This window comes from Tiliqua scincoides, chromosome 11, assembly GCF_035046505.1.
Source record: "Tiliqua scincoides isolate rTilSci1 chromosome 11, rTilSci1.hap2, whole genome shotgun sequence".
NCBI classification, from domain to species: domain Eukaryota; kingdom Metazoa; phylum Chordata; class Lepidosauria; order Squamata; family Scincidae; genus Tiliqua; species Tiliqua scincoides.
In genome coordinates, this window is record NC_089831.1 from 7,864,261 (window position 1) to 7,891,359 (window position 27,099).

At 45.2% G+C, this 27,099-nt stretch overlaps 1 protein-coding gene across 2 annotated transcripts in view; it reads right to left on the reverse strand.

Annotated features, from left to right (window-relative positions):
• Nucleotides 1-26,134, reverse strand: part of BIN3 (bridging integrator 3) — a 117,618-nt gene extending 91,484 nt beyond the window's left edge. The window contains exon 1 of one of the 2 annotated variants that reach the window (XM_066639193.1): nt 26,058-26,134. In XM_066639193.1, coding sequence (XP_066495290.1) covers nt 26,058-26,065 — 8 coding nt within the window. In that variant the 5' untranslated portion in view covers nt 26,066-26,134. Of the gene's footprint in view, nt 1-25,788; nt 26,031-26,057 lie in introns of those variants that run through there. The other variant, XM_066639192.1, reaches the window with a different exon arrangement.
• Nucleotides 26,135-27,099: the final 965 nt, after the last annotated feature.

The following is a 27,099-nucleotide window of genomic DNA, read 5'->3' on the forward strand; positions in this document are numbered from 1 at the left end:
ACTGTCTCTTCCAACTGACAATGGTTCTGGAAGGCCTCAGGCAGGGAGACTGAAACTGGAACCAGTTGGGTGAAGGGCCAAGACAGAGAGAGCTGCAAGCCTGAGTGTTCCACTACAAGTGGCCCTTGTGCATCTTTTCCTGTATTTTAAAGAAGCCTCGCTCTGGTTGTGTACTCGGTCCCATCCTTCATGAGAGACGGCAGCCAAGGTTTCGATGAGAGGCTCACAGGGCTGGGCTCAGGAGGGCCTTCCTGGAGGAAGGAGAAGCAGCATGAGAAAAAAAGGAATTGGCTCATTTACCCTTCCGGACAGCTGCTTGAAGCTGTTTGTTCACAGGTCCCGACACAGCCTGTGCCAAGAGAAGGAAAGGGTGTGTGCGAGAGGCAAGGGAATGCACACACCACCTTTCTTGGTAGGAGGCATTCCTGCCAAGCCTGGGCAACGGTCAGTTAGCAGACAGCCAGGTGCCAGAGCCCAGAAGAGCTGACTGTCATCCAAGTGGATCAGGAGCAGGTGTGCAGTCCAAAAGAAGGAACGGCCACCAGAGCAGCAAAGGAATAAAAGGCTGAAGGTACACAGGAACTGTGCCAGGCCCACGGTCCATCATGTCCAGCCTTGTCTACACCGACTGGCAAGTGCTCTCCTGGGTCTCCTCTTTCAGGCAGGTCCCTTACATTGGCCAAGTAAAGGATGGGGGAGACTTGACAACAGTTTGTGCAAAGAGGATCTAGGACTCTTAGTGGATCATAAGTTGAACATGAGCCATCAACCTGATGCAGTCGTGAAAAGAGCAAATGCAATGCTGGGCTGCACTGACAGAGCCAGAGGGTCCAGATCATGAGAAGAAAGAATTTCACTCTGTTCTACATTAGACCTCACTTGAAATACAACATCCAGATTTGGGCACCACATTTTAAGGATACAGATGAGCTGGAACGGGTTCGGAGGAGGGTGGTGAAGATGATGAGGGAGCCGGAAACCAAGTCCTATGAGGAACAGTCAAAAGAGCTTGGTACGGTTAGCCTGGAGAAGAAAAGACTAAGGGGAGATACAAAAGCTATCTTCAAATATCTGAAGTGCTGTTACCTAGAAGAAGCTGAGAACTTACTTTCTGTGGCTTTTGAGGGCAAGACTAAAACCATTGAATTAAAACTACAGGGTAGTAGACTAAGGAAGACTTTCTTAGAAGAGTTTCTAAGATCTGTCTGATACTGGAACACTCTGCCTAGTGCAGAGTGGGCCCTCCCTCATCGGAGATTTTCAAGCAGAGGCTGAATGACCACCTGTCAGGGATGGTTGTAGAAGTTGCCAGCACTGAGCAGGGGGGTGGACTAGGGGTTGGCTCCTATCTTTGGGTCCTGCGTGCTGACAAATTTTAAATGGAAACGCGTTCACACATTGCAATGCGCTTCCAACTGCCCAGGTGAGGGGTTGATTTCTCAAGACACTCCCAGAGGTACGCTATTGTTACTTCCCCTTGCCAAAACTTAAAACACCTTCTCACTTTTTTTTTTAATTGTCCAAAACATGAAATGGCAAAAGAATGATTTCCAAAGAAATGGCTGTCAAAATATTCAACTCTCCCTGATGCTGCAAGGCTAAAACTATTTTTGAGCAGTGTCTGTAAAAACTGTACTGTAGATGTGACTAACTTCGCTTGCGATGTGTTTTTAAATTCTTAAAGAACGGTGCCTGGCCTGTAAACTTGAAACTAAACAGAAACAGCCGTCCAGACTGGTTCACCACCTCCTGCAATAAGGTAATTTTAAGGACACATCAAAGAAAGTGTTGTCACATCAAGACAATTAAGGGTGGACAGAAAGTCCCCTGAACGTAGAGCTCTTCGCAAACCACAGGTCTTTCATCCTCAAAACTGCCCTGTGATGAATAGACTTATTCCTATTTTACAGATCTCTCCCACCAACACCACACTTGCCACACAACAGAGCACTGAAACAAGGTTCCAATCAGGCCACTGTGCATTAACGCATTAGTACAGAACTACAAATAACAGCAGTATAGAATTTCAAAGCTACACCGTCCCAATTTCCATCAATCAGATTTACAAACAGGTTTTGTTTTCTCTTTTTGCATCACTAATACAACCTTGGGTGACAAATGAGATCCTTTTTAGCTTGCACACTGCAGCTAGAGAAAGGCAAGTGTACCCCCTTAGGCAGCAATCCTATACTCACCTAGGAGTAAGTACCACTGGGTTCAATGGGGCTTACTTCTGAGTAGAAAGGCATAGGATTGTGCTGTTAGTGATGCAAAGCTCTATGTGCAAAAACCTGTTCTTGTAACAGTCACTGGGCTAAATATCATTTCTGAGAGATACGAAACCCATCTCTTTTTTCCAGCATCATCACTGATTTTTGATGAATCAAGAAGTTTCACAAACACTGTGGGGATACAAGATCCAGATTCTGGGACTACTTTCTAAAGTCTTACCTTTGACTATATTAGGGCATGTCCACATAGGAGGAGTTACAAGTCCCAGCTGCACTCACTTTGCACAGGCAAAACCACAACATGTTCACAAGGATCCTCTATATGTCTACAAAGAACCACAACCTGGTGGAGAAGACCACATGGGAGATTAAATACAGGTGACCCTCCATATCTGTGGATCCTGTATCTGCAAATCCTGTATCTGCGGTTTCACTTATCCATTGTTCGTAAATTTCCCTCCCCCCATCACGCAAATGACTAACCTGGTCTCTGATTGCAGCCCTCCTACACAGGTCTGCAACCAAAAAGCTGTTTTCATAATTTTATCTGATTCTTATGTTTTTTGGTGCGCTGAATTCAAAAATGACCACCGTTTTTTCCTGGGACATCAGGTTTTTTCACAATCGAAATGTGCCTTCGTCAAACAGGTAGCTGGAAATCGCTAAATTTCAAATTCATCATACTTGGGGGAAAAAAACTGAACATGGAAAAACAAATTTATTTTCACTTCCAGTGCGTCTAAAAACATGAAAATACATGTTCTAGACTTAAAAGCAAAAATTTGTTGATGGAAGGTACATCTTTTGCATGGTACAGACATCGGGAAAAAGACTTTCTGTCTTACTTTTTTCATGAGGGCAATTTGGTGTTTTGCTCTGATTTAGAGGGGTTGATGGCTCAGTTCCACATTCAGTATGATTCTTCTGAATGGAGGCTTTTCATTGACTCTTCCAAAAGAAGCTTAAAAGCAGTTTTACTTCACAATGGTGGCCGTTATGCGTCCATTCCTGTTGCTCATTCTGTGTACTTGAAGGAGACTTATGAGAACTTGGAGTTGGTACTCAAGAAAGTGGGTTATCAAAACCAAAACTGGTTGGTATGTGGGGATTTAAAAGTATTGTGTATGCTGCTGGGACAACAGGCTGGGTACACCAAATACCCTTGTTTTCTATGTTTATGGGACAGTAGAGACCAACAAAATCACTTGAAGCAAAAAAATTGGCCACCAAGAAGTCTAGTTGTTGGTGAAAAGAATGTTCTCAGAGATACATTGGTACCCCCTGAGAAGGTTTTATTACCACCACTCCATATAAAATTAGGATTAATGAAGCAATTTGTTAAGACACTTCCCAAATATAGTGAATGCTTCAAGTACTTGGGATCCAAGTTTCCAGGTTTAATGGAGGCAAAACTGAAAGAGGGGTTTTTTGTTGGCCCGGATATTAGAAAAATCATACCCGACAAAGACTTCATCAGTTCAATGACTCCAACTCAAAAAGAAGCGTGGGTTGCCTTTACTGTGGGTCATAAATAACTTTTTGGGAAACCAAAAGGACCCAAATTACAAGGAAATGGTGGAAACAATGTTGAAAGCGTTCCACAAGCTTGGTTGCTCCATGAGCTTAAAAGACCATTTTCTCAACTCACACCTTGACTATTTTCCTGAAAATTTGGGAGCAGTGAGTGAAGAGCAGGGAGAGCGTTTCCATCAAGATATAAAAGAAATGGAAAGAAGGTATCAAGGGAAATGGAGTGTAACGATGATGGCTGACTACTGCTGGATGTTGTATAGGGATCTTCCAGAAGCCACCTACAAGAGGAAAAGCTCAAAAAGAAGTTTAGAGTTTAAAAAAAGACGATTTCACAAGCAATCTACTTGAGTGTGGTGTTATTTTGTTGTCACCTGTGCAAATGAGTTATTTTTCATGTAAATAAAATATTTGCATTAAGAGATTTTTTAAAACGATGACCACCCGTTTGTTCGAAAACCTGACGTCCCAGGACAAAACTGCTATCGTTTTTGGATTCAGCACACCAAAAAACCTAAGAATCAGTCAACAAAACCAAAACAGCTGTCCAAAAAATTTTTTTTGCAGACCTGTGCTATCGCTGTCTCCTATGACTGGCTGTTTCTGTGAAGTCTACAAATGCTAACAGGAAGCGGGTTGGAGAGCTGAAAACAATGCACCATTTATCATAGAATTCACAGAGCTTAGTGTTGCATTGTTTTCAGCCCTCCAACCCGCTTCCTGTTAGTGCTTCCTAATTCCTGTTAGCATTTGCAGACAGCACAGAAACAGACATAGGAGACAGTGACAGGAGGGCTGCAATCAGAGACCAATAAGTCATTTGCATAATGGGGGGATTCATGAAGTTCGCTGCAGCGACAGCTGGAACTTATCCCCTGCAGATAAAGGGAGGCGTCTGTACTGCAAGAGCCATGTAACGGCAATCCAGAAATCGTCCCTGTATCTTTAAGCTCAAAAGTGCCTTGGGGAGACAAGGCAGCGGACATTTCATTCACCCTTTCTCCTACCTCTTGTAGGCAACATCTAGAGTTTTGAATCCTATAGCAGCCAGCCATATGAACATAAAAAGCTGCCTTATACAAAATCAGACCTCTGGTTTGGCTCAGTCTTGTCTCCATTGTTACGTGAAAATCCCTTTTATCCTTCTTCCTTTTGTAATTTTTATATCTGGTTATGTTATTGTGGACTGGAATATCAGGCCAGGCAAACAAGCCCAATTTCCAGGGACCCTGGTAGAAGTCATGGGTTTGCACAGACTCCAGCTCTCCATGCACACAGCAACAAAGATTTTAGCAGCAAAGTCTAAAGGGCAAATTGTTGTCTCAATCACTGTAAATCGTTGCTTAAGTGTTTCCTATTGTTGTCTATTGGGGAAGTTTCCCTAGCCAGGGAAGCTAGCCATTTGACCCATTTGAATTCTGCTGAGAATAGACATCATGTCTCCAAATTCCCAGCAGGGACAACAGAAAGCAAGCTACCCCCCCCACTCCCCCAGGAGGCCAGTCATGGCTGATACCCAATCATCCTTTTCTTGCATGCTCCATGTGTCCTACTTTGTATACTGAGCATGCGCCAGTATGCCCAGGAGGCCACATCCGGGTCATTCACATCCAGCTTCCAGGTCAGCAAAAAAGCCTTTTAAGAGAGAACTTCGCCACATGTGCTCTCTTTCTCTGGCTGCCCTCCAAGGTCCTCCATAGGACTCTTCCCCCCTCCCCCCCAACTGCTTCCCAGGACAGGTAACTATATCTTGCGTCTGGAATCTTTTCCCTTCTATCCTACCTATTTCTCCCATTCTCCCCCATCTTAGTTAGCAACTGGGTTATGCAGACCAGGGACCCCTAAAATCCTTCCCTACAACCTATCCTTTTCTGATTCCTTCTTGGATGCACCAAATACACGGCACATGCAACCACCATAAAGATAGGTACACTAGACACAAGTACTAGAAACCTATACTTATCAATTCTCCATGTGCATTATGTTTACCTATGTGTTTTTGTAATAAAAATATAATCGTTGATTGAAAGTTATCTTTCTCCCAGTCTCCTCTTTAAGCTAAACAAGGGATTTTCTCTGTTTTGTTATCCAGCCTGCGATCCTGAGGTTTCCAAAAGGGTAATATAATAATTCCCCTTAAAACATAACAGCCCTTTTTGGTAACACCATTAGTGCCTCTCAGATGAGTAGAATTCGTATTATACAACTAGTGCTCAGCAATGTGGACTGTCTGAAAATTTTTCCAATAACTTAAATAGAGCATGATCTGATTTAGCATGTTTATTTGATTTAGTAAAACAAAACTAAAAAAAAAGTAACCCCTGTTAATTTAACATTGCAATAGCCACAAGTATTTGAACTGAAGCATTTAATTGGGGGAAAAATTAAACCAAGTGTGGTTTAAATGTTACACTCAAGCAAATTCAAAGCTATTGCAGTATTTATATTGATCAACTTCCTTCCTTCAATGAATTCACTATAATGATGCCTGTACACATTTTATTTTTCCTGATTAAGCATTGTAAGGATGACTTCGTAATATGTCGGCCAGGATGGTGTAGCACAGGGGTGTCAAACTCGTTTTATACAGAGAGCCAAATAGCAATCATGATGCCTGCTGAGGGCCGAAAGTGATGTCATTAGGCAGGAAGTGATGTCATTAAACAGTTCTTAACCAAAAATAAGCACTTTTTCTCACTTAAGAACCCATTAGCTGCAAATGACAGAAGAGAAAATATGCAAAACTTGATCATATTTCAAGATATGGGAGAGCCCAATTTTCACATGGCTGCCCTTTCAGCAGTAACTCCTTAGCACTGCTCAGCAGCTGAGAGCCTGATGGCTGGATAAAAAGCTTCTGCAGGCCGCATCCAGCCCCCGGGTCTTATGTTTGACACCCCTGGTGTAGTGGTTCTGGGTTTAGACCTGAAAAATTCAGGTTCAAAATCTAGGAAGACACAATCTCTCAGCCTAATCTACTTCACAGCGTTGCTGTGAGGATAAAAGGAGAGAAAGAACTATGTATACCACCCTGAGCTTCTTGGAGGAAGGGCAGTATAAAAACAATGATTAACACAAAACACACACACACACACACACACTAACAGAGCTTATGCAAATAATTCCAGCTTCCCCAGCTTAAGAAAAGGAGAAGCTCTATGTGATGAAAGTAAAACAAAATTAATGTCTTGGTTTTGCTTTCCCTTACAGTTTGAGATGAAATGAGTATTGTAGCCTTGGTTTTGATTTGTCCTCCTCAATCAGCCAATCAAGTGACTTCACTGCTTGACTTTTGACTTGAATAATTACTTGTGTTTGTGGTTTATCTACTCCCAACCCGCATTTACAAATCAATCATATATATACATGTACTTTCTCACATATATGCTACAGATACTGTCAAAAAAGCATTACTAATGCCAAGCTTACCTAATATTCCATTGACAATGGCTGATGGGGCTTGGCCCTTTAGAAGAGACACGGTTTGGGGAAGGAAGGTGCAGAATGAAACCCTAAAGGTGAGGCAAGCCACCCACTCCCATGCACAGCTGCCATTTCTGTGACAGTAAAGATGCTGGCAAAAGTGATACCCATAAAATGTAGTACTTGGATGGAAAAAAAAAAAGATTGAAAAGCCCTAGCCTGCATTGATTGGGAAGCAGCTCTCCAGGAGCCTTTTTCCAGATCCAACTGGGAGAGCCAGGGATTGAACCCAAGACCTTCCTCATGCAAAAGGGGGGAGAAAATAGGCAGAAGGCTGCTGAAGTCTCATCTTCCAAAGCAAATTTAAAGGGAGAAGAGGAATCTGTGGATTGACTCTGCTGCCTTGTACTGACAAAACAAAGCATGAGAAAAATTTCTGTGGGGTCACATCACTCACATTTCTACAAGAAGCTCAGCAATTATCTTTCCTGATTTCGATCCCCAACAATGGTATGAATAGGAACTCATCCTTCTTGCATGCATCAAAATCGTTCTACTAAAACTTTGTATGGTATGTCTGGACACAGTCCATTTTGCTTCCCCCCACCACCACACAGTTAGGTGTGTACTTTTTCCTTTAAAAAGCTCAGAATTGCTACTTCAATGTGTCATGCTGTGTGAACTGTGAATGCAATTTTGTTTTATAATATCAATTTTCTAAATTCTAGCAAGCTCTGACTCAAACGCAATGGGGGGGGAGGGAGGATGCTTAAAATAAGGAAAAAACCTTTAGGGAGTTAATTTTCCAAGGCTGAGATAATGCTCAGTTCTATTTTGTAATTTTTTTTTAATTCAAATCTTTTTGTTTGGAACTAAAAAGTGCCCAGATAATATCTCATTCCCAAACATGCTCACTTGGAAATACAGCTTCCTTATTTTACAGTGGAAGCAAAATAAATGTATGTTCAGACCAGTAGTTCCCAAAGTGGTGGGTCGCAAACCACCCTAGGGGACCAAAACTGAACCATTCCTCCTTAAGGAATCCCAACAGCGCCGCAGTGATCAAGGCACCACAGGGACCAGAGGTTTTTCCCCTACAGGGTCCCCGTTTTTCCCCTATAGGGTCCCCGGTGGCCTTGGGGAAGGTCTGGGAGACCCGCAGCACCCTCCTTGGACCTCCCTGAGGTTTGAAATAACCCCATTCAGGAATTGGAGTGCACTTTTAGTTTTTATACAAAAACTGGGAGTTGCAGGCCTCCCAGACCCTCCCCAAGACCAGCAGGACCCTACAAGTATGGGGGGAAACCCTGGGTCCCTACAGGGCTGCAATAGCCATTATGCCATTTGGACACACTTGCCCCGCCCCAAGCCCCACCCCTGCAAATAGTTACCTGAGGTTCTAAAGTCAAGTAGGACTTTGGGAACCACTGGCTTAGACTATTGCCAATGTAGGTTAGTTACATATTGCATCAATGTGCTAATGCACAAGAACCTAGCGTGAAATTACTACAGCAACTTTGTGGTCTATATTATGGTCTCCACTGAGTTAGACCATTTGTTCACCTAATTTAGTACAGTGGGCCCTTGATATCAGCGGGGGATCCATCTCAGGAGCCCCTACAGATACCAAATCCCATGGATAAGGAAATCCTGCAGGGGGCACACCAGCAAACTGAAAATGCCTTCCAGTCGCATCCAAGAGGTCTTCTGAGGCCCTCCAGCCGTGGGCTTGGCATCCACTGGTATACAAATCCATGGATGCCCATGGATAAGGAGAGCCCACCATATTGTCAGCACTGACAGCTCACCAAAGTTTCAGATGGGAATTTTTCTCAGCCCTACCAGGAGATGTCAGCGATTGAACCTTGGATCTTCTGCACACAAAGCAGATGCTCTTCTACTGAGCTATAGCCCCTTCCTACAGGGCTTTCCAAAGCAGGCACATGCAAGTGCCTTGATTTTCTAGGGCATCATCAACCTGTCTGAAAATACATGGATGGGACAGGCAGCAACCACAGAGGAACAAAAAAATATGACAGTAACGGTAGTGAGGCCAAATAGAATACTAAGTTTTTTTTATGGTTGTTGGCAACCTTCAGTCTCGAGAGACTGTGGTATCGCACTCTGAAAGGTGGTTCTGGAACAGCGTCTAGTGTGGCTGAAAAGGCCGATTCGGGAGTGACAATCCCTTCCACACCGGGAGCATACTACTCCCGGTAGCACCAGGAGCATACTACTCCCACACCGGGAGCATACCGGGAGAATACTAAGTACTGCATTTAAAAACCAGTTTTAGATTCTGTACCCGAAGACCCAGCAGTCCTCTCTTCAGAAAATAACTTTATAATGCAATAAAGAAGCAAGAGAACTAATGTTAAAGCGAACTGCAAAGGGTCAGACAGAATGAAGACTTTCCTTCAAAATTTGAAATGGTGCGGCAAAAGACAGAGCAAGGCCTGCCTTTCCAAACCTGCTGAGGTCTGCACTGATCTCTGTACTCCTCATTCGGAGCTGTCAGTGCCACTCTAAGATAAAACTCGTGCATGGTGAGAGAAGTTTCAAATTTGCAGGCCTGTTAAGCAATAACAATATCACTTATGTCTTCAGTTGGTATACACTGCATCCGTTCTCATGCCACAAAACACACAAATAGATGTGCAATTACTCATCGCCTGTTGTCCTTAAAAAGTACAGTTTATAAACTGGGACTAACTTCTTCCACACAGTGCCTGGGAGATGCAGGTGCTCACTTTCGTGATACAGAGGAGCTTCTACTAGCCCTGCAGAGCTAATACAACTTCAGCAGAGAGAGCAAGAATCCAGAGCATGGAGTCCAACAAGACAACCATCAAGTTTCCTTGTTAGCTGAAAATATATACTACTTGAGATAGCAGAGGGAGGCAGTGAGAACACAGCTGGGTTTTTTCAATCCACAAGATGAAACTGCGGAGCTGGCAGCAGGAGAAAAAAAAAATCAAACATTTGACTTGCAAACCGAGCACAGTTAAACCAAAATTGCTGAGAAGGGATAAATAAGTAACCTAATGATCACAAGTAACAGCAGCAAGTGTTGTCTGTCTGTTTCCATCAAAAAGCTCCAAAATCAGTCAACCTTTCTGTACTAAGGAATCATTTCAAAGCCCAAGGCAAACCCAGAAAGCTATTCAATTGAATAAATGTTGTCCAAGGACTAAAGTCTTCCACATCCCCCTTAGTGCTCTGCTGCCTGGTCCTAGGTGGCCAAACTCCTGTGACATCAGAGCAGCCGAACCAATGGAGGCCAGGAAAGTCATGATGCTTGCACCCCCTAAGCTCTGAGCTATCACAGCAGGTACGCCACAAGCGTTCAAGAGAGACAGAACTGGCAGAGAATTTGATGGCTGAAGAAGGGAACTGAGAATAAGGAGGACAGCACAGCATCACTAGAGGAAGGTGTGATGACACAGCCCATGTGATAGATCTGTGAAAAACAGTAACGTTCTTCATTTTACCAAGTCTGTAAGCCTCAAAAAGTTGTACTTTTTTCTTTGGAAGAAATGGGCTCATTCTCTGGGATGAACAATACTATTCTGTACCCAAAATACCAAGACTTTTTTACCGATGTAAAACAGCAAACAGAAGAACAGAACGGATACAGCTACCCACAGCATATTCTGACCAAGCCTAGTGCAGGCAGACAAACTTTTCAAACTATAACAGAAAAATGTTTCAAATTACCAAAGCACCCAGCATTTATCCTGGCCTCACCTGCAGCATCATTCTGCTTCCAGAAGTTCCAAAGACCTGAATGACTGGTATTTAACTGCTGCAAGAAATATTCATCTAAGTAAGGAAAAGCTGGCACTAGCCAAGGATATACTATACAAGTTTACCACACCTTTTCAGCCTGGAAAAGTCACTTTCAGCATCCCATATGTAAAACAGATACTAGGGCTGTTCACATTTTAAGCTATACTTGGGTACATCTGTATATCCAGATACAATCACCCTCTGTACCTGGGAACAATTATTCACACATTCCATTCAGCACAGGTACAAATGGTAAACAGCGTACATAGACCCTCCTCCCAATCTGTAAAAATGAACCTAGGTACAGTCATTCACATGGCAATGTGTACCCAGATGCAGACATTCAGTATGTGAACAGCCCTACACATGTGAATAGTTCTACTAAATTCACTTAACAGAGATGTCAAATCTATGGACTGGACAATGTGGTCGAACTGGAATCTGCACTTGGGTTTGGGGAGGGGGGAGAATGCAAAACAGGAACAACCTAAATTCAAGTAGATTGATATGTGTGAATTATGGTGTTGGAAAAGACTTCTGAGAGTCCCGTGAACTGCAAAGAGATCAAATCAGTCAAACCTATGAGAAGTCAACCCTGATTGTTTATTGGAAGGACAGATGCTGAAGTTGAAGCTTAAATATTTTGGTTATCTCATGAGAAGGGAGGACTCCTTAGAAATACCCTGATGCTGGGAAAAATTGAAGGCAAAAGGAGAAGGGGACGGCAGAGGATGAGATGGTTAGATAGTGTCACCGAGGCAATGAACATGTATTTGGAGAAACTCCAGAAGTTAGTGGACGACAGGAGGCCTGGTGTGCTGTGGTCCATGGAGTCACAAAGAGTCAGACACGACTTAACGACTGAACAACAACAACACGTTAAAATGTAAATATTAATACAGAAATATTTTAACTTTATAATTTACAAAATTTGAAAGGAAAGATCCTATCAGTCAATGCCTTTCATTCATTGACTAGCACACTGGAATGAGGAACCAGTTTTACTTCATTCCAACTAAGCAGAACATTACCTGCATATTTTTACTCTATATCGTACTTTTTGAAAAAAAAATCTATAAATTGTAAATCACCTTCGGCATCTGCTTTCAGCAAAGGAAAGGCGGGGTAGAAATATTTTAAATAAAATAAATGTTTTCCCCTTTTCCACCAATAAACATACTTCTTTTAAATAGGGTTTTTTAGGATTCACTTTTTTTAAAAAAAAAGTTGAAAATTAAGGGAAGGAGCCTGGAATCTCTCTGAGAAGGCCAGGTCTTGCTTTGGCTATTGCCATGATGCCCCAATGCTAGGGAGATATGGGATGCTAATGTAACTTGTCGCTAATGCAACAGAAAGTAGAAGCAGTAATTAAATACTATGAGGAAAAGGGGGTATTAATGAAATCCACAAGCCCCGTACCCTGAATCCCCCAATTCTAGCAAACATGGTCCCTCCATGACCTTTGAAAAACAACAGATAAAGAAGCTATCCTATGATGGATATCTAGGGCACACCCCACCTTGTAATTTGTACTAAGTAGAATAGTGGTATGGGAGGAACACTGGACTTTTCAAACCAAGCACTGTGTGATGCAAGACAGTCAGTATCCTTCATGTACATGCTCTGATTGCACTCACGCTAGGAGTTAGTACAGATTCAACCAGTAGGGTAGCCAGAGAGAGGCAATATGCCATGTAAGCGGCCCTTCCACTCGCTGTCAGAGCAATGCATTGCCATCACTGCCCCAATGGCTCAGACAGCAAGTGGGAGGTCCTGCTTACACAAAGAATTGCAATGCCTGATGTACTTACCACACCACCACCCCCCTGGCTACTCTATTGGATTCATCAGCTCAGTTACTATTTAAAATGTGGCAATAGCTTACTGTAAGAGCATCTGCGTTTCACGCAGAAGGCCCCAAGTTCCATCCCTGGAAGGTAGAGCAGGAAAAGACCCCTGCCTGAAACACTGGAAAGCCACTGTCAGTGCGAACAGCCTGACTGGACTAAGAAAGCTATGTCCTACCTCCCAGGCTGCAGTCAGTTTAAACTGACTTTATCTCTGGGGCAAGCACAGCCTACCAGTAAATCAGCTGCCCCTTCCTCATATGTGGAATATCGCACATGCACACATACTTTGGGGTGTTTTGCGACTGCTCCTGATGGTCTATCACCTACTTCTGAGAGTGACGGGCAGGATTCAGAATAACAAGGCTAGCCACAAACCCTAAAGCAATTAATCTGCAAGCCATCTGGGGCTATTCCCGCATTCCAGGGTAGTTCTGCTCTCTCCAGGGTAAGAATACAAATTCCTCTAAGCGACCGCACAAATTGTTAACTGCTGTAGTGAGAGTAACCGGGCAATTGTTCTGTGGCCGAATCAACAAGTCCTACTGGCTCTTGCAAACTTTTTAGCTCCCAACTCACTGATTTGGGAAACAAACATCAGCCAAGTAAAAGAATGGAAAATGAGCTTTTAAAAACCATTTTGGCTTAGAAAATCACCATCGTAATGCTGACTACTGACAGTGAATAGATCGTGATCCGATTTGGCCTGTTTGTTTGATTTATGCAGTGAACAACCCTCAAAAAGTCCCTGTGTTAATTTTATGTGCATATAAATATCACAACATTTTTCCTAAAAGCTGCAGATCTGAACTGAAATAGATAATTGGGGAAAATAGTTGATTGGGGAAAAAGTCAATGCAGCATATTTAATGCGGTTTAATATAATAGCCAAAGTTTTATATTGGATGTTATTTTTACTAGAATACTTGTAAAAATTTAAAGACAATACTGTGTTCTTCCCTTGTTTAAACTTTAAAGGGAGAAAACACTGAAAAGAGTTTCCAAGGTGACATCAGAGGTCAGCCACATCAGGCACTGGACAAAGGTCCATGCCAGTTAGAAGGCCCACCCGGTTAGGCTGACCCCAGTACTGGAGACAGTGGTAGCATCTATTACATTAAACCAGTGGTTCCCAAACTGGTGGGTTGCAACCGACCAGCCAGGGAGGGGTGGGGTAGGGGGATGGCAGTGACGTGATACCCAGGATCACGCTGTTGCTCAGGACAGAAAGAAGGTTTACTGACTTAAGCCAGTGCCGGCCTCTGAGGGGTGTGAGGAGCCCCTTGGCCGACCCCACAAGGCTCCCCAAGTCTCAGAATGACTCAGATAATGGAACCCACTTCCAGTTTCGCAATCAAGATCATATTTTAGTTTGAATTTCAGCTGACTTAGGACGCAATCTTATCCAATTTTCCAGAGCCAGTGCAGCCATGCAAATGGGGCATGCACTGCAACCTGTGGTGGGGAGGCAATCACTGAGGCCTCCTTAAGATATGGGAACATTTGTTGCCTTACATCAAGGCTGCATTGCAGCTGCACTGGTGCTGGAAAACTGGATAGATTAGGCCCTTAGATTCCACAAACAGAAAAAAAGCAGCTGCTAACCAAAGACCAGGGAATTGCCAAAATGTATCTGGCCTGCTGTTACAGAACTCTTGAGACATACCTCAATGAAAAAAGCATCTGAGCTTGCTGGATCCTCCTGCAGTGGCATCACCATCTGTCACTCAAGTAGGAATCAATTTTTGTGAAGTTCACCAATTCTCCATTGGAAGCTTACTTCACAAAACACAGCTCCCCATGTAAAAATGAGGTGGTAAAATGACTGCACAACAACCCCAGAATCAAATACATGAGTTAGCCTTATGTTGGCCTAACAAAAGATAACAGCAGAACCTTTTTGAATGTCGTCTTTTTGGAACAAATATGGCCAGACCAAATGTTACGTTTTATTTGTTCAACCACAAATTAATCCTTAAATCTGCTACTTTTTGTTAACAGAACCTGATATATAAAACTAAAACCAACCCAATCATTTACATGTTTTTATCCAGAATTAAGTCCCACTGGGTTCAGAAGACTTACTCCCAAGTAAATGTGTACTTCATCAAAGCGGTGACTGCAGCCCAGAAATAAAACACCAAATTGCACTAGGTCAAACACAAATGATAAGCGTGAACCAGATATTGAAAAGCAAGAATATAAGCTTAAATACCAAATGCAGATTAGTCCGAACTATTGTCCTCACCATCGTGACGTCACCTATGGCTGTGAAAGTTGGACAATGAAAAAAGCAGATAGAAGGAAGATCGACTCATTTGAGCTATGGTGTTAGAGAAGAGTCTTGCGTATTCCATGGACAGTGAAGGTCACCAACAAGCGAGCACTACAGCAAATTAAACCGGACATGTCATTGGGAGGAAGAATCACCAACAACAGCTCGCCTATTTTGGCCATGTCACGTGATCGAATTCAATGGAAAAAGTTATTATGCTTGGAATGGTTGGTGGAAAAAGAAAGCCAGGTGATCAAAGGACAAGATGACTGGACACCATCAAGGCTGATATTAACAGAACATAGAGCAACTGAAAGAAATGGTCCAAGACTGAAAACTTTGGCGCCACTTAGTCCACAGGATCGCCGAAAGTCGGACCCGACTGAATATGGCTTGAAGAAATGTGAATACCAATATAACGGATAGCCCAATCCGCGTGATACAGGTTCTGTGCAATACAGCGGCACCAAAATGGCCATTGTTGTATCCTACGGGGCCAGGGAAGCCGCTGGAGGACTCCCTGGGGGAAGGGGGCAGGCAGAGCTCCAGCACACAGTTTTCTGGCACTTGAAAAAGCCCTACTACCCGCTCTGAGTCTTACCACTGTTTGTAGAGTCATGTCTGGTCTCCCAACCTGAAAGTAAGTGGTGATGATATCAATGTATCACTGCCTCGTACTTCCAGGTTCCAAGAGCTGCATTTGCAGCATGGAAAGCATCATGATGGAGGTATGTTTGAGAAGCGCTGGACTATAGTGTGATGTGCCCCAATGAAGCAGCTAATGCCCTACTGAGGAAAAAAAGTAATTTTTCACAGATGATAAAAAATATCCCCCCTGCTCAGACAACAATCTATATTAGGCTCAGCTTAGCAACAGTGGTTGGTTCCCAATGGCATTTAAGTCACCTACTTGTCATTAAATCTGCTGTCTAGGTCACCTACGGCAGTCATCATCAGCTCTACCATTCTCTAATTACATGTGAAGATTTTAAAAACCTGTCAGCTACACACAAGTGAATTTCTTCTAAGCTGTGACTGACCACAAAATATAATTGAAAGGAGCCCTCCTAAGTTCCAAGCCTCCCCAGTCAAAATGCAGGGCCAGGAGGTGAATTGAGGTGGTAGGCTGCAGGTTTACAGGGGAAGCCACGAAAAGGAAGAGGGGAAACAGATGCTCTGCCCATCACTTTCCTCTCACACTCCATTCTCCTCTTCAAATGCAGGGAGCACAAAGAATCTGGTGTGTAGTAGGGTAAAGAAAAAGAATGATTCGGCAGGCCACCTCAGGCACTAGAAAATCCTGGACCAGAACACTAAGCTGGTGCTTGCAGGTTGTGAGTTATTCCTAATTCACATTATTTTTATTTTTAGCAGAGTGACACCAACATGTTACTCCTTTACAGAACCCACTTCAGTTTTGGTCCATTCCAGATACATTTCCTCGCTGAAGTAATTGCTTTGCGATCTTGCGCTATGAAAATGTTTCTTTATAGAAGAGTAATTTGCTTTGGGGAAAACCACTCTCAACTTTCACTAAGTGTATTTAACTCGTTGCAGAGCAGAGGCAGACCCCTGCTGCTGCAACTGGAAAAGAAAAAAAAAACACACCAGATGGTCTGAATAATGCTTAACCATAAGCGAGCATCCTGAAATGGTGCAAAGAAATGTTACAGAGCCAAGGCCACACCAAAATCTTAACCTCAGAAAACTTTTCAGCCATGAAGTTCAAGGACACATAGCTAAAAAAAAGTCTGGAAAACAGGAAAACCAAAATGGAGCAGACACATCAGCCTAAAGAGAAAAGAACGGTATGTATTGTTTACGTTTCCTCCTCACTCTGCACCCCAAACTTAAAAATCTACCAGCACAACCCCAGGCATGTTTACTTGGAAGTAAATTTTAATGCGTTCAGTGGTGTTCACCCACACAAGTGTGCATAGGACTGCAGCCTAAATATGCATCGCTGTGCATGCTTCGCAGTTAGTCCTTGTTGTTTGCCCTTCCCTCCAAAGTACATTGTAAACGTTACAGGGCAAGGTCCTGTTGCTTCCTGTGATTTTGCACAGTGCCCTGTACACCGATGGAACTGTACAAATTGATACATTAATAAAATGACTGGGGACATCAGTGGCAAGTGAGATTAACACAGCACCAAAAGGTGTCATTAACAGAGAGGGGGCAGAGTTGGTTCCTTTCTTCATTGCTCTTTGAAACTCTTTGGAAAATGAGACAGGTTCTGTTCCAAGGGGCTTATGAAACTGACAACTATACCGGCTATGGAGGTACCTGTTCTCCCATGGTTGAGAAAAGAAGCCCGTTCCACGCATACCACAGGTTATGTTCTTTAGTCATTTGTCATATGGGGCTCTATACCATCTCCAGCATGCATATTTGTTCCACAAAACATTCTGTGATCGGACACAGACTCTCCTCCACAGAACAGAAGCTGAGGGCATCTGTTCAATGAGAAATGTAAGAACTGCTTCACTCTGCTACTTGGGGCAAAAGGCATATTCTATCCTGTGTAGTTCAGCAAAATGAGGGTGCCACTGCACAGTCTTAGAATTATAACCCTGTCCTACTGGAAAGAGATGAAGACCAGACTCTCCTAGGTCTAAAGGCAAGTTACGTTCAGCAAAGAACTGTGGAGCAATAAAAGACCATGTATCTTACAGAGCTGGGAGGGAGTGTGGTTCTACAACATTAGAGGGAAGAAACGCAGTTCCATGACCAGCTACTTCTACTTTCTGGAGGGCTTCTGGAATGATGCTGGAAAAAACAGCATGCTCCACATATTACCCCAATATTCATTTTTTGTCTTAACCCCACCTTACCACTCACTCCTCCTCGCACACCAGGCTCATGTATACACACACAGCCTTCACTGTCCGCTTCACGTGTCTGCAAGAGGATCTTGCCAGAAAGGTTTGTGACAGGACCACTTTGTCTTTTTTCTACTAAAGCAAAAGACCATGAGCCTCTTTCTTCTTTTCACCACAAGAGACTAAGGAGGACACTCTTCTAGAATTATTTCTGACACAGGTTTCTGTATAACATTATGGAACCAAACTACACATTGGGAGGGGCAAACAGGTTTGCTTGCACTCTGGGATTCTTAATACACAGAACTGCCTTGTTACATCAGATCACAAGCATTCATTTAGTGCAGCATTTTGTTTCTAACCAGTCAGCCAACAGCTTCAGAGGAGTCCATAAGCAGGGCATAAAAGCCACAGCTCTCCTTCAACATGTGGTATTCAGAAATACCATATGAAACATGAAGGTTCCACTAGGCCAGTGTTTCTCAAACTGTGGGTTGGGACCCACTAGGTGGGTCACGAGCCAACTTCAAGTGGGTCCCCAATCATTTCAATATTTTATTTTTAATAGACTTGATACTACCATTGTATGTGACTGCATTTGGAGAAATGTTGCAGATCTGTACTTTTAACAGGCTACTATGTATATGCTTTTAAAGGTGATAAACAATGGGGCTTACTCCTGGGTACGGTGTGAGTAGGCTTGCGTCTAGGACTGTTAAATATTTTCCTGCTTGATGCTGTCACTTCCGGTCATGACATCACTTCTGGTGGATCCCAACAGATTCTCATTCTAAAGAGTGGGTCCTGGTGCTAAAAATTTGAGAACCAATGCACTAGGCAATCACAGCATATTGTCAGAAGGATGGTGGTGGTGAAGAACATAAGAACAGCCCCACTGGATCAGGCCATAGGCCCATCTAGTCCAGCTTCCTGTATCTCACAGCAGCCCACCAAACGCCCCAGGGAGCACACCAGATAACAAGAGACCTCATCCTGGTGCCTTCCCTTGCATCTGGCATTCTGACATAACCCATTTCTAAAATCAGGAGGTTGCGCATACACATCATGGCTTGTACCCCGTAATGGATTTTCCCTCCAGAAACTTGTCCAATCCCCTTTTAATGGCGTCCAGGCTAGACGCCAGCACCACATCCTGTGGCAAGGAGTTCCACAGACCGACCACACGCTGAGTAAAGAAATATTTTCTTTTGTCTGTCCTAACCCGCCCAACACTCAATTTTAGTGGATGTCCCCTGGTTCTGGTATTATGTGAGAGTGTAAAGAGCATCTCCCTATCCACTATGTCCATCCCCTGCATAATTTTGTATGTCTCAATCATGCCCCCCCTCAGGCGTCTCTTTTCTAGGCTGAAGAGGCCCAAATGCCGTAGCCTTTCCTCATAAGGAAGGTGCCCCAGCCCCGTAATCATCTTAGTCGCTCTCTTTTGCACCTTTTCCATTTCCACTATGTCTTTTTTGAGATGCGGCGACCAGAACTGGACACAATACTCCAGGTGAGGCCTTACCATAGATTTGTACAACGGCATTATAATACTAGCCGTTTTGTTCTCAATACCCTTCCTAATGATCCCAAGCATAGAATTGGCCTTCTTCACTGCCGCCGCACATTGGGTCAACACTTTCATCGACCTGTCCACCACCACCCCAAGATCTCTCTCCTGATCTGTCACAGACAGCTCAGAACCCATCAGCCTATATCTAAAGTTTTGATTTTTTGCCCCAATGTGCATGACTTTACACTTATTGACATTGAAGCGCATCTGCCATTTTGCTGCCCATTCTGCCAGTCTGGAGAGATCCTTCTGGAGCTCCTCACAATCACTTCTGGTCTTTACCACTCGGAAAAGTTTGGTGTCGTCTGCAAACTTAGCCACTTCACTGCTCAACCCTGTCTCCAGGTCATTTATGAAGAGGTTGAAAAGCACCGGTCCTAGGACAGATCCTTGGGGCACACCGCTTTTCATCTCTCTCCATTGTGAAAATTGCCCATTGACACCCACTCTCTGCTTCCTGGCCTCCAACCAGTTCTCAATCCACGAGAGGACCTGTCCTCTAATTCCCTGACTGTGGAGTTTTTTCAGTAGCCTTTGGTGAGGGACCATGTCAAACGCCTTCTGAAAGTCCAGATATATAATGTCCACGGGTTCTCCCGCATCCACATGCCTGTTGACCTTTTCAAAGAATTCTATAAGGTTCGTGAGGCAAGACTTACCCTTACAGAAGCCATGCTGACTCTCCCTCAGCAAGGCCTGTTCGTCTATGTGTTTTGAGATCCTATCTTTGATGAGGCATTCCACCATCTTACCTGGTATGGATGTTAGGCTGACCGGCCTATAGTTTCCCGGATCCCCCCTCTTTCCCTTTTTAAAAATAGGCGTGACATTTGCAATCCTCCAATCTTCTGGCACCATGGCCGTTTTGAGGGACAAGTTGCATACCTTAGTCAAGAGGTCTGCAACTTCATTCTTCAATTCCTTAATAACTCTTGGGTGGATGCCATCAGGGCCCGGTGACTTATTGATCTTTAATTTATCAATGAGGTCTGAAACATCTTCTCTTTTAACCTCTATCTGACTTAACTCCTCGGTCAGGAGGGGCCGTTCGGGCAGCGGTATCTGCCCGAGGTCTTCTGCCGTGAAGACAGATGCAAAGAACTCATTTAATTTCTCTGCCATCTCTAAGTCTCCTTTTATCTCCCCTTTCCCTCCCTCACCATCCAGAGGGCCAACCGCTTCTCTCGCGGGTTTCCTGCTTCTAACATATTTGAAGAAGCTTTTATTATTCCCCTTAATGTTGCTGGCCATGCGTTCCTCATAGTCTCGCTTGGCCTCCAGTATCACCTTCTTACATTTCTTTTGCCACAGTTTATGTTCCTTTTTATTCTCCTCATTGGGGCAAGACTTCCATTTACGGAACGAAGCTTCCTTGCCCTTCACAGCCTCTCTAACTTGGCTGGTTAGCCATGCGGGCACCCTCCTGGATTTAGTGGAACCCTTCTTTCTTTGCGGTATACACCTCTGCTGGGCCTCTATTACTGTTGTTTTAAGCAGCCTCCATGCACTCTGGAGAGATTGGACTCTTTTTACCCTCCCTTTCAACCTCCTTCTAACCAGCCTCCTCATTTGGGGGAAGTCCGCCCGTCGGAAGTCAAGGGTTTTTGTTAGAGATTTGCCTGGTATTCTTCCCCCAACGTGCATGTCAAAACGGATTGCAGCATGATCACTGTTCCCCAATGGCTCAGTAACGTTTACATCTCTAACCAGGTCCTGCGTACCACACAATATTAAATCCAGAGTCACCTGCCCTCTTGACTAGCTGCTCTAAGCCACAGTCATTTAGCACGTCAAGAAATCCGGTTTCCTTATCATGACCAGAACACAAATTGACCCAGTCAATATGAGGATAATTGAAGTCCCCCATGATTACAACCCCATCCCAATGAGGGTGGCGGTTGAGGGCCTGGAGCGCTGTCTGGAAGCAGTGAGGATCTGGATGGGGGCTAACAAGCTGAAATTAAATCCGGATAAGACAGAGGCTCTCCTGGTTCGGAAATCCTTGATGCAGTTGCTGGATTATCAGCTTGCTCTGAATGGGGTTGCACTCCCTCTGAAGGAGCAGGTCCGCAGCTTGGGGGTCCACCTGGACTCGCAGCTGCTCCTGGATTCCCAGGTGGCGGCTGTGGCTAGGGGGGCCTTTGCTCAGCTTCGGCTGGTGCGCCAGAGGCGTCCGTACTTGGATCGTGCAGACCTGGCCACTGTGATCCATGCTACGGTGACATCGAGGTTAGATTATTGTAACGCGCTTTATGTGGGGCTGCCCCTGAAGACGGTTCGGAAACTGCAATTAGTGCAGAATGCGGCGGCCCGTGTGGTCACTGGAGCTAGGCGGTTTGACTCTGTCAGCCCGCTTCTCCGGGGGCTACATTGGCTGCCCATTCGTTTCCGGGCCCAATTCAAGGTGCTGGTTTTGACCTTTAAAGCCCTATACTGCTCTGGGCCAGGTTATCTTAGAGATCGCCTACTCCCATACAATCCGGCTCGTCCTCTCAGGTCATCAGAGAAGGCCTTTTTACAAGTGCCGCCGCCTAAGGAGGTACGTGGGGCGGCGGCAAGAAATAGGGCCTTCTCAGTAGTGGCACCAACGTTGTGGAACTCCCTTCTCCTTGACTTGAGAATGGCTCCCTCTCTTGAGTCCTTTCGGCGAGGCCTGAAGACCTTGTTGTTTAACCAAGCCTTCTGACGTTCTGGCCTTTTTAACATCTTTTATATATCTTTTAGTTGCTTTTTTACAGGCCCGATTCCTCTAAGAACTGCTGTTTTATGCTCTTTTATTCTGACTCTTCTGACTACTGTTTTTATGGGTTCTGCTAATGTGTTTTTTAATATGTTTTTATCTGTGAAATTATGTTTTAATTTGTTTTATATGTTGTTGGCCGCCCTGGGTCCCTTTTTGGGAGAAGGGCGGGATAAAAATAAAGTTTTTTTATTATTATTATTATTATTATTATTATTATCCCTCCTTGTCACCTCCCTGATCTGCTTCCTCATTTCAAGGTCCTCATCCGATTTCTGGTTTGGAGGACGATAGCACGCCCCCAGTATTACATCGCTGCACAAGCCTGATAATTTAACCCACAGAGATTCTACGGTGGAGTCGGACCCACCTTCAATCTCTACTTTGCTGGATTCTATCCCTTCCTTAACATAAACATAAATCTCTTGTCTTATATCAGAAATGAGATTAAATAGTAAATGGCCTAGAACAGTGATTTCCAAACTGTGGGTTGAAACCCACTGATGGGTCACAACCTGATTTTTGGTGGGTCTCCAAAGGTTGATGGAAAGATCAGATAATTAATTGCCTCAAGCCCTGAGATAATTGAAAAATCTGATACTGTAGCTACTAACTGTCCTGCAAGGAGCTGAGCTCCTACTGTTTGCAAGCATGTATAAATTTAGAGAGAAAGTTTGAGATTCTTTTTTCTGGTTATTATTATTTATAAATAAATAAAATATTTATTTTGAAATTTTTTTAAAAGTCTGGTAAACCTAGGTGGGTCCCAATAGAGTGTCATTTTAAGAAGTGGGTCCTACTTGGTGCAAAAAAGTTTAGGAACCATTGGCCTAGAGCATTTATGGCTGCAATGTTGCTAAAGTCAAACATTAAAAGACCCAGTTAGGCCATTGGATGGACAACCACAATATAATAAATAGATATTTAAGAGTAATAAAGAGATATTATAATAAAGAGATATTTAAGAAAACCCCTGCTGGGCCAGCCTGGAAGTCCATATGTCTTAGCATGCCATTTCTCAATAGCAGCCAACCAAATACTTCCAAAAAGCCCACCAGCAAGACATGAAGGCAACAGCCCTCTCGCAAACAGTATTCAGAGAGGAGGTGCTGCTTCTATACATGGAGGATTCACTTGAGCTACCAGCCATTTTATTTGGGGCAGGGCTGTGGCTCTGTGCAAGAGCATCCACTCTGCACGCAAAAGGTCCCAGGTTAAATCCTCTGTATCTCCAGACAAGGCAGTAAAAAGTTCTTGTCGGAAGCCCTAAAACTGCCTCCACCAGTCACTGCTGCCAATACAGAGCTAGATGGCCCGAAGGTCTAACTCAGCAGAAGAACATAAGAAGTTGCCTTGCACTGAATCAGGCCATTGGTCCAGTTAGCTCAGTGTTGTCAGCACTGACTGGCAGAGGCTCTCCAGGGTTTCAGGCATTTTTTCACTGCCTTATCTGGAGATGCTAGAGATCGAGAATCCAGGCCTATGCATGCCTACACAGAAAGAGGTCCCATTATAGTCAATGGCGAGGCTTACTCCCAGGTAAGTGCGGATAGGATTGCAGCCTGATTCTGGGAACTCCTGCATGCAATGCGAATACCCTTCCACTGACCTCCCTACATCATAAAGCAGTTCTTCAGCCTTGGTGTTGGGACCCCAATGGTGTCATGAAACCTCAATTGTGGAACTACAGCAATTTATGGGAATAAAAAAGGTTGAAGACCACTGGACTAGAGCACCATCAGGTAAAGGGGGGGCATCTGATGTATCCCTTCAGGTCCCAGGAGATTTTGTCCCAGTCCTGCTCACGTTGTTAGTATGCTAAAATAGCTTCCAACAGTGCCAGGCTTCATGGTAACTTTTTCTGCTCTCTCTAATAAGAATATTTGGTACAGTGCTGGAGCATTAAGGCAGCAGGGGTTGGGTTAGGGTGGTTGGATAGGGTCCTGGATCAATGGTAGGACCCCAATCTCATACTGTATTTATATATTGGGATGGTGGCACAAAAAAGGTTGAAGACCACTGACGTAAAGCACCTTCCTATGTTCCCAATTTAAATAGATTTATTTTCAAAGCAGCTCATAAACAAACAGGTACAACTACAAATTTAAAAACAAACAAACCAAAACGCAATCAAAACTCAGTAAAAATTAAGAACATCAGAAGAGCCCTGCTGTATCAGGTCAAAGGTCCATTAGTCCAGCTTTCTGCATCTCCCAATGGCACACCAAAGGCCTCAGGGAGCACACAAAACAAGAGATTTGCATCCTGGTGCCACTGCTTTGCATCAGGCATTCTGAGGTAGCCCACTTCTAAAACCAGATTGTGTGTACCCATCATCACTTGTCCCCTGTGATGATGGAGCTTTCCTCCAGAAATCTGTCCAAACCTCTTTTAAAGGCATTCAGGCCAGGAGCCAACACCACTTCCTGTGGCAAGGAGTTGCGCAGGATAATGAAAGGATTTCATGTGTATCTCTGATGTAATTGCAAGGGGAAAAAATCAACTGCAAGACAAAATCTGCAGTAGACAAGGGAAGATTCTGAAATAAGTGGCAGCCTTATCCATGGCCCATTGGAATCGAAGTGTTAGCAAAACAGGGTTGCAGTGTCTATTGCAGTGTTTCTCCATGTTTGTCCCTCATAAGAACATAAGAACAGCCCCACTGGATCAGGCCATAGGCCCATCTAGTCCAGCTTCCTGTATCTCACAGCGGCCCACCAAATGCCCCAGGGAGCACACCAGATAACAAGAGACCTCATCCTGGTGCCCTCCCTTGCATCTGGCATTCTGACATAATCCATTTCTAAAATCAGGAGGTTGCGCATACACATCATGGCTTGTACCCCGTAATGGATTTTTCCTCCAGAAACTTGTCCAATCCCCTTTTAAAGGCATCCAGGCTAGACGCCATCACCACATCCTGTGGCAAGGAGTTCCACAGACCGACCACACGCTGAGTAAAGAAATATTTTCTTTTGTCTGTTCTAACCCGCCCAACACTCAATTTTAGTGGATGTCCCCTGGTTCTGGTGTTATGTGAGAGTGTAAAGAGCATCTCCCTATCCACTCTGTCCATCCCCTGCATAATTTTGTATGCCGCCGTACAACTTCACATGGTCCACCTATTCGAAGTACCACCAAAACATAAAAAGAGCCGAGCTAGAACAGGCCAAAGGCCCAAATAGTCCAGCTTCCCTCCACCCCCTCCCCCAGTCTGCAGCAAGAGTTTCAGAGCCTACTCACATGCTGGGTAAAGAAATACCTTCTTTAGTCCAATCCCCTTTTAAAGGCAGCTGGGCCAGATGCTATTCCCACATCCTGTGGCAAGGAGTTCCACAGACTACATACATGCTGCATAAAGAAATACTTTCTTTTGTCCATGCTCCTTTTAAAGGTGTTGAGGCCAGACACCATCACCATGTCCTGTGGCAAGGAGTTCCACAGACTACTTCCACACTGGGTAAGTAAAAACTTTATTTTGTCCGTTTCCCTTTTAAAGGCATTGACACCCCAAACTATCACCATGTCCTGTGGCAAGGAGTTCCACAGACTACTTACACGCTGAGCAAAGAAATGCCGTATTTTATCCAATTCCCTTTTAAAGGCATCCAGACCAGACACCACCCCTGTGTCCTGTGGCGAGGAGTTCCACAGACACCAGTGGAGGGCGCTGCCTGGCCCCTGCGCGCTTCTCTCTCCAACCAGGGAGGGAGAGCCGCAGCGCCGGGCTCCTATCCCCGCCTCGGGGCTCCAGAGGACCGCTGAGCAGGCCCGAGGCGAGCCGCTCCAGCCGCCGCCCCTCCGCGCGCCCCTCACTCCCAACTCACCAACTCATGGTCCCCCCTCTGGTCCGGCAGTCCCGGAAGCGCCGGCACTTCGCTACGCCCGCCTTCCGGAAGTGAGGTCACAGAAGGGGCGGGGCCGGGCTGCGCTGCTCTCCCCGCGCGCCTGCAGGGGGAGTCGGTGCGCTTGCGCGAGGAGGAGGCGGCCGGTAACCCTTGCGGTGCGCGTCGCTCGCCGGCAGCCTGAGCTGCTGGCTGGGGGGAGGCGGCGCCGCTGCTCCTGGCCGGGAGCAGGGCTTGCTGAGCGCCGCGGCTCCCTTCCGAGCAGACCTCCGCAGGCGCTCCGCCTCTCCGCGGCTCTGCTCCGGCACAGGCTTCTGAGCGGGAGCGCCCGCTGCGCTTTCATCGCGCCCCCACCGGTCGCCGCGACGGGTCCCGCGTCCCCGCGGAGGTCCGGCCAGGGGGGAGGAGTGCGGGTGCAGCCGGCTCCGGTGGCCGCTGGCGCAGGGCCCGACCCGCGCACGCCTGCTGGGAGCGAGCCCCGCCGGGCACCGCGGGACACGCTTCTGAGCGGGCGCGCAGGGATCGGGCCGCGGGTCCTTTTGGCGCCCCCGAAAGGAGGCCTTGGGAGGGCTCCCGAAGGGACCGGCACAGGCCGCCCGCTTCGCCTTCTCCGCTCCAGCACCACTCGCCAGTCGCACTGCAGACGGGCGGAGAGCAGTCGGTTCTGATTTCAACAGGCAGATCAGTGCAGAGACGTCCCCAAAGGCAGCCCCGTCCCAGAGGAGCTCAGCATCTGCTCCGAAGGCGCAGCCCCTGCGCTACTCGGAAGGCAGTTCCACGGTGTCAGTGGGGCTCACTCCCAAGAACAGGGGGCGAAAGTGGGATGTGGGAACATGGAAAATGAGATGGATGGATGAAGATGACAGACAGACAGACAGACAGACAGACAGGTTCCCTTGCTTTGAGGAGGCCTCCCTGAGTGACACACAACTGCAGGATGCAGCACATGTCCCACTGGCACGCTAGGCCAGTGCTGGAAAGCACTGACTCAAGGGGTTAGGATTGCGCCCATAGTATTGCAGTC